The sequence below is a fragment of the Onychostruthus taczanowskii genome, unplaced genomic scaffold (assembly GCF_017590055.1).
Source record: "Onychostruthus taczanowskii isolate IOZ18803 unplaced genomic scaffold, ASM1759005v1 scaffold413, whole genome shotgun sequence".
NCBI classification, from domain to species: domain Eukaryota; kingdom Metazoa; phylum Chordata; class Aves; order Passeriformes; family Passeridae; genus Onychostruthus; species Onychostruthus taczanowskii.
In genome coordinates, this window is record NW_024501605.1 from 26,098 (window position 1) to 32,837 (window position 6,740).

At 53.6% G+C, this 6,740-nt stretch overlaps 2 protein-coding genes across 2 annotated transcripts in view; one reads left to right on the forward strand and one right to left on the reverse strand.

Moving 5' to 3' along the window:
* Positions 1-604, reverse strand: part of LOC121340611 (isocitrate dehydrogenase [NAD] subunit gamma, mitochondrial-like) — a 12,017-nt gene extending 11,413 nt beyond the window's left edge. The window contains exons 1-2 of the mRNA XM_041413480.1: positions 151-604; positions 7-11 (exon numbers count right to left, since the gene is read on the reverse strand). Coding sequence (XP_041269414.1) covers positions 7-11; positions 151-306 — 161 coding nt within the window. The 5' untranslated portion in view covers positions 307-604. The remainder of the gene's footprint in view (positions 1-6; positions 12-150) is intronic.
* Positions 605-913: 309 nt separating this feature from the next.
* On the forward strand, positions 914-4,442 carry SSR4 (signal sequence receptor subunit 4). Its single transcript, XM_041413482.1, has 3 exons — positions 914-1,055; positions 3,429-3,623; positions 4,201-4,442. The coding sequence occupies exons 1-3, from the start codon at positions 995-997 to the stop codon at positions 4,383-4,385; spliced, it is 441 nt and encodes a 146-aa protein (XP_041269416.1). The 5' UTR covers positions 914-994; the 3' UTR covers positions 4,386-4,442.
* The last annotated feature ends 2,298 nt before the right edge of the window (positions 4,443-6,740 follow it).

Consider the following 6,740-nt stretch of genomic DNA (forward strand, 5'->3'; position numbering starts at 1 on the left):
TCCCACCCACCCTGAAAATTCCAGCCAATCAGCACTCGCGGAGCAGCGCCACACCCCCCAGGGTAACCAATCAGAGCCCGGCCCGCCCCTTCCAGCTCCCTCCTCTCCTGGCGGCCGCCCGGCCCCCGCCGGCGCGCCAGCCAATCAGACGCCTCCGGTGCGGCGGGAACGGGCGGGAACGGGCGGGAAGCGGCGGGAGCGGGGCCCGGTAGGCGGCGGGCCGGGCTCTGAGTGGTCACTCACCGCGCGCGGCCGTAGCGCGGCCCGCATCACCCTCCGCCGCGCCGCCGTCAATGCCGCCGCCATGATGCTCCCGCCGGCTGCACGAGCTCTCGCGAGATCTCGGCGCCGCCCACGCGAGGAGATAGGGCGATAAGCTCGAACTCTCGCGAGAGTTCCCGCCCCGCCCGCTCTCACACCCTCACGCCGCGGCGGCCATTTTGTGCCTGGGCGTGGCGCTGTCGTGAGGCCTTAAGTCGGAGGCGAGAAAGGCGGCGCCGCCCGCGCCGTTTTGTCCCGGAACGGCGACACCGAGCGCGGAGCCCTTTCCCCATCCGCGCTTCCCTTCGAGGGCGATATTAAAAAACCCCAATTGATAACGGGTGGAAAGAGCTGCGACCACCGCCCCTCAGCCGTCGCTATGGCAACGCCGAGAGTGCGCATGCGCCAGGGCGTGGTCGTGACTCCGCCTTTTCGCACCACAGGCGGGGCGCCGGCCGCCATTTTACTTGCGTACGCATAGTATTGCGCATGCGCTGCCCCTTGACCACACCCCGTCTTGTCTTAGCCACGCCTCTGCTTCCCCTTGGCCCCGCCCCCTCCTCCAGCGCTGGCCACGTCTCGCGCTGGCCGGGCTGTGCGCTCGCTCTTCATTGGTCAGCGGGCGCGCGGGTGTCCGCCCTCCGCGTTCTGATTGGCCAGCGTGCAGGCTCTGCCGGCGTTGATTGGCTGCTTTCCGCGGGGGCGGGGCCAGAGAGGGTGCGCGCGGCTGATCATGGCGGGTGCCGGGGCGCTCCCGCTGCTGCTGCTGCTGCTGGCGGCGGCCGGGGCCGCGGGTAGGGGGAAATCGTGAGGGCGAACGGGAACTTGTGAGGGGAACCCGGGGGTCCTGAGGGCTCTGAGGGGTTCTGGGGGCTGTGAGGGCCGAGGGGGTCCCGCCGCGTTGGGGTCCTGTGGGGTTGTGGGCTCTGAGGGGATGGAGGGGAGCGGAGGTTCCGTGAGGGGAAGGATCGGGGATTGGGGGTTCCGTGAGGGGATATCAGGGGGATATCAGGGATTCCATGAGGGGATCGGGGGTTCCGTGAGGGGATATCGGGGATTCCATGAGGGGATCGGGGGGTCCGTGAGGGGGGACCGGGGGCGGCTCCATGAGGGGATCGGGGGTTCCGTGAGGGGGGACCGGGGGCTGCATGAGGGGAAGGATCGGGGATTCTGTGAGGGGATATCGGGGATTCCGTGAGGGGAAGAATCCCCTGAGGGGATCGGGGACTCCATGAGGGGATCGGGGGTTCCGTGAGGGGATATCGAGGATCCCATGAGAGGACATTGGGGATTCCATGAGGGGAAGGATCCCATAAGGGGATCGGGGAGTTCACGAGGGGATCAGGGATCCCATGAGGGGAAGGATCGGGGATCCCTTGAGGTGGAACTGGGGATTCCATGAGGGGAATTGGGGATTCCATGAGGGGAAGGATCGGGGATTCCATGAGGGAGTTTGTGATCCCATGAGGGGGAATTGGGGGTTCCATGAGGAGAAGGATTAGGGATCCCTTGAGGGGGAATTGGGGATTCTATGAGCGGGAATCGGGGGTTCCATGAGGGGATATCTGGGATTCCATGAGGGGGAATTGGGGGTTCCATGAGGGGAAGGATCGGGGGTTCCATGAGGGGATATCTGGGATTCCATGAGGGGGAATTGGGGGTTCCATGAGAGGAAGGATTAGGGATCCCTTGAGGGGGAATTGGGGATTCTATGAGCGGGAATCGGGGGTTCCATGAGGGGATATCTGGGATTCCATGAGGGAGTTTGTGATCCTGTGAAGGGGAATTGGGGATTCCATGAGCGGGAATCGGGGGTTCCATGAGGGGGAATTGGGGGTTCCATGAGGGAGTTTGTGATCCTGTGAAGGGGAATTGGGGATTCCATGAGCGGGAATCGGGGGTTCCATGAGGGGATATCTGGGATTCCATGAGGGAGTTTGTGATCCTGTGAAGGGGAATTGGGGATTCCATGAGCGGGAATCGGGGGTTCCATGAGGGGATATCTGGGATTCCATGAGGGAGTTTGTGATCCTGTGAAGGGGAATTGGGGATTCCATGAGCGGGAATCGGGGGTTCCATGAGGGGATATCTGGGATTCCATGAGGGAGTTTGTGATCCTGTGAAGGGGAATTGGGGATTCCATGAGCGGGAATCGGGGGTTCCATGAGGGGATATCTGGGATTCCATGAGGGAGTTTGTGATCCTGTGAAGGGGAATTGGGGATTCCATGAGCGGGAATCGGGGGTTCCATGAGGGGATATCTGGGATTCCATGAGGGAGTTTGTGATCCTGTGAAGGGGAATTGGGGATTCCATGAGCGGGAATCGGGGGTTCCATGAGGGGATATCTGGGATTCCATGAGGGAGTTTGTGATCCTGTGAAGGGGAATTGGGGATTCCATGAGCGGGAATCGGGGGTTCCATGAGGGGATATCTGGGATTCCATGAGGGAGTTTGTGATCCTGTGAAGGGGAATTGGGGATTCCATGAGCGGGAATCGGGGGTTCCATGAGGGGATATCTGGGATTCCATGAGGGAGTTTGTGATCCTGTGAAGGGGAATTGGGGATTCCATGAGCGGGAATCGGGGGTTCCATGAGGGGATATCTGGGATTCCATGAGGGAGTTTGTGATCCTGTGAAGGGGAATTGGGGATTCCATGAGCGGGAATCGGGGGTTCCATGAGGGGATATCTGGGATTCCATGAGGGAGTTTGTGATCCTGTGAAGGGGAATTGGGGATTCCATGAGCGGGAATCGGGGGTTCCATGAGGGGATATCTGGGATTCCATGAGGGAGTTTGTGATCCTGTGAAGGGGAATTGGGGATTCCATGAGCGGGAATCGGGGGTTCCATGAGGGGATATCTGGGATTCCATGAGGGAGTTTGTGATCCTGTGAAGGGGAATTGGGGATTCCATGAGCGGGAATCGGGGGTTCCATGAGGGGATATCTGGGATTCCATGAGGGAGTTTGTGATCCTGTGAAGGGGAATTGGGGATTCCATGAGCGGGAATCGGGGGTTCCATGAGGGGATATCTGGGATTCCATGAGGGAGTTTGTGATCCTGTGAAGGGGAATTGAAGGGGGCGTTTTAAGGGGGGTTTTGAGGCACTGCGGGCTCCGGGGGTCCCTTGGGTGGGGGGTCCCTGAGGTGAGCCCCCTCCCCAGGCGAGCCGTGCCCCGAGCCCACCATCGCCCCCTCCTATTACACCACCTCGGACGCCGTCATCGCCTCCGAGAGCGTCTTCGTGGTGGAGATCTCCCTGGTCTGCAAGAACGGCGCCCAGGTGAGACCCCCGCGAGTGGGGGTGTGGGGAGGGGTCCCTCACAGCCCCCCCGACCCCCTCCCAGCCCCCCCTGAGCGCCCCTCCCCCGCAGACAAACCTGAATTCAGCCCCAGAATTGCGGGGGGGGAGCCCCAAATTCAGCCCTAAAATTGGCGGGGGACCCCAAATTCAGCTCCAAAATTGAGGGGGAAACCCGAATTCAGACCCCAGAAAGAGGGGGGACCCCAAATTCAGCCTGAAAAAAGAGGGGGGGACCCCAAATTCAGCCCCAAAATTGAGGGGGGACCCCAAATTCTGCCACAAAAAGGAGGGGGAGGCCCAAATTCAGCCTGAAAAAAAAGGGGGGGACCCCAAATTAAGTCTCAAAAAGGAGGAGACCCCCAAAGTGAGCCCCAAAAAGGAGAGGGGACCCCCAAACTGAGCTCCAAAAAGGAGAGGGGACCCCCAAACTGAGCCCCAAAAAGGAGAGGGGACCCCCAAAGTGAGCCCCAAAAACAGGAGACCCCCCAAACTGAACCCCAAAAAGAGGAGGGGACCCCCAAACTGAACCCCAAAAGGAGGCAGGACCCCCAAAGTGAGCCCCATAAAGTAGAGGGGACCCTAAAAGTGAGCTCCAAAAGTAGGAGGGGACCCCCAAACTGAACCCCAAAAAGGAGACGAGGACCCCCAAACTGAACCCCACCGGGGTTTTGGGGGGTTTTGGGGTGCCCCGGTGAGCCCGAGCCTCCCTCAGGGCGCGTGGAGCGGGCCCTGGGTGTCGAGCGAGGCGCTGGCGGCCGCCGTGGGGCTGGTGGTGTATTACCTGGCCTTGAGCACCAAGAGCAGCATCCAGGCCTGAGAGCCGGAAACAGCCGGAAACACCCGGAAACAGCCCGGGAACACCCTGAAAACACCCGGAAACAGCCTGGAAACACCCGGAAACAGCCGGAAACAGCCCGGAAACACCCCGAAAACACCCCGGAAACAGCCCGAAAACACCCGGAAACAGCCCGGAAACACCCCAAAAACACCCCGGAAACAGCCGGAAACAGCCCGAAAACACCCGGAAACAGCCCGGAAACCCCCCAAAAACAGCCCGAAAACACCCCAAAAACACCCGGAAACAGCGCAAAAACACCCCGGAAACACCCCGGGAACACCCCAAAAACACCCCGAAAACCGTTCAATGGAACTTGTCGCTGTGTGAAAACAGCTTCAGTCCAAAAAAAAAAACTAAAAAACCCCAAAAAAACACCCCAAAAAACCCCAAAAAACACCCCAAAAATCATTCAATAAAACTTGTCACTTTGTGAAAACAGCCTCAGACCAAAAAAATGTAAAAAAACCCAAAAAACACCCTAAAAAAACCGCGAAAACCGTTCAATGAAACTTGTCACTGTGTGAAAACAGCTTCAATTTGAAAAAAAATGTAAAAAAACCCAAAAAAAACCCCCAAAAACAATTCAATAAAATTTGTCACTGTGAAAACAACCTCAGTTTAAAAAAAAATTGTAAAAAAAACCCAAAAACACCCTAAAAAAAACCCCAAAAAATTCAATAAAATTTGTCACTGTGTGAAAACAGCTTCAGTTTAAAAAAAAAACCTAAAATAACCCCAAAAAACCCCAAAAATCACCCCAAACCCTCCCTTCCTACAGCAAAAACAACCCAAAAAAAGCCCGTCCCAAAACGACCCCAAAAACTGCTGAGCCCCAAAAAACCCCAAAAAATCATCCCAAAAACAATCAAAAAATGTCAAAAACAACCAAAAAAATCCAAAAACAACCCAAAAAATCCCAAAAACAACCCAAAAAAAATCCTAAAACAACCTGAAAAATCCCCAAACAGTCACAAAAATCCCCAAAACAACCCGAAAAATCCCAAAAACCCAAAAACCACCTGAAAAATCCCAAAACCAACCCGAAAAGTCTCAAAAACAATGACAAAAATCCCAAAAACCAGCAAAAAAATCCCCAAACCCGCCGGAAAAATCCTAAAACAACCAGAAAAAATCCCAAAAGCCATCACAAAAACCCAAAAACCACCCAAAAATCCCAAAAACAACCCGAAAATCCCAAAACAGTCACAAAAATCCCAAAACCCACCACAAAAATCCCCAAAAACAATCACAAAAATCCCAAAACCACCAGAAAAATCCCAAAAATAGCCACAAAAATCCCAAAAACAACCCGAAAAATCCCAAAAACAACCCGAAAAATCCCCAAACTGTCTCAAAAATCCCAAAAACCAGAAAAATCCCAAAAACAATCACAAAAATCCCCAAAACAACCCAAAAAATCCCAAATTTGGGGGGAAATCCCAAAAACAACCCGAAAAATCCCAAAATAGTGACAAAAATCCCAAAAGCCACCACAAAAAAATCCCAAAAAAAACCCAAAAATCCCAAAAACCACTACAAAAATCCCCAAAAACAATCACAAAAATCCCGAAAAACCCCACAAAAATCCCAAAAACCCCCAGAAAAATCCCAAAACCAACCCAAAAAGTCTCAAAAACAATCACAAAAATCCCAAAAACAACCCAAAAAAATCCCCAAACCACCACAAAAAACCCAAAACAACCTGAAAAATCCCCAAAACCACCCAAAACATCCCAAAACAGTCACAAAAATCCTCAAAAACAATCACAAAATTCCCAAAAACCACCACAAAAATCCCAATAACAACCCAAAAAATCCCAATAACAACCCAAAAAATCCCCAAAACAATCAAAAATCCCAAAAACAACCCAAAAAATCCCAAAAACAACCAGAAAAATCCCAAAACCACCACAAAAATCCCCAAAAACAACCCAAAAAATCCCAAAACAACCCAAAAACTCCCAAAACACCCACAAAAATCCCAAAAACTGCCCGAAAAATCCCAAAACCAACCCAAAAAGTCTCAAAAACAATGACAAAATTCCCAAAAACCACCACAAAAATCCCCAAAAGCCATCACAAAAATCCCAAAAACCACCACAAAAATCCCGAAAAACAACCCAAAAAAATCCCAAAACAACCCGAAAAACCCCAAAACCACCAGAAAAATCCCCAGAAACAATCACAAAATTCCCAAAAACCTCCCAAAAAAAAGCCAAAAAACTCCCCCGCCCCAAAAGCAATCCCAAAACCGCCCAAAAAAACCCAAAAACCCCAAAAACAAAACAAAACAAAAAAAAACCCCAATACCAAAAAACCCCCAACAACTACAGG

Excerpts from the sequence above, each read along its gene's own strand:
- SSR4 (XM_041413482.1), top strand. The coding sequence starts at position 995 with ATGGCGGGTGCCGGGGCGCTCCCGCTGCTGCTGCTGCTGCTGGCGGCG. Across the intron at positions 1,056-3,428 it reads GGCGGCGGCCGGGGCCGCGG|GCGAGCCGTGCCCCGAGCCC; the intron begins GTAGGGGGAAAT and ends CCCCCTCCCCAG. Across the intron at positions 3,624-4,200 it reads CCTCCCAGCCCCCCCTGAGC|GAGACGAGGACCCCCAAACT; the intron begins GCCCCTCCCCCG and ends AACCCCAAAAAG.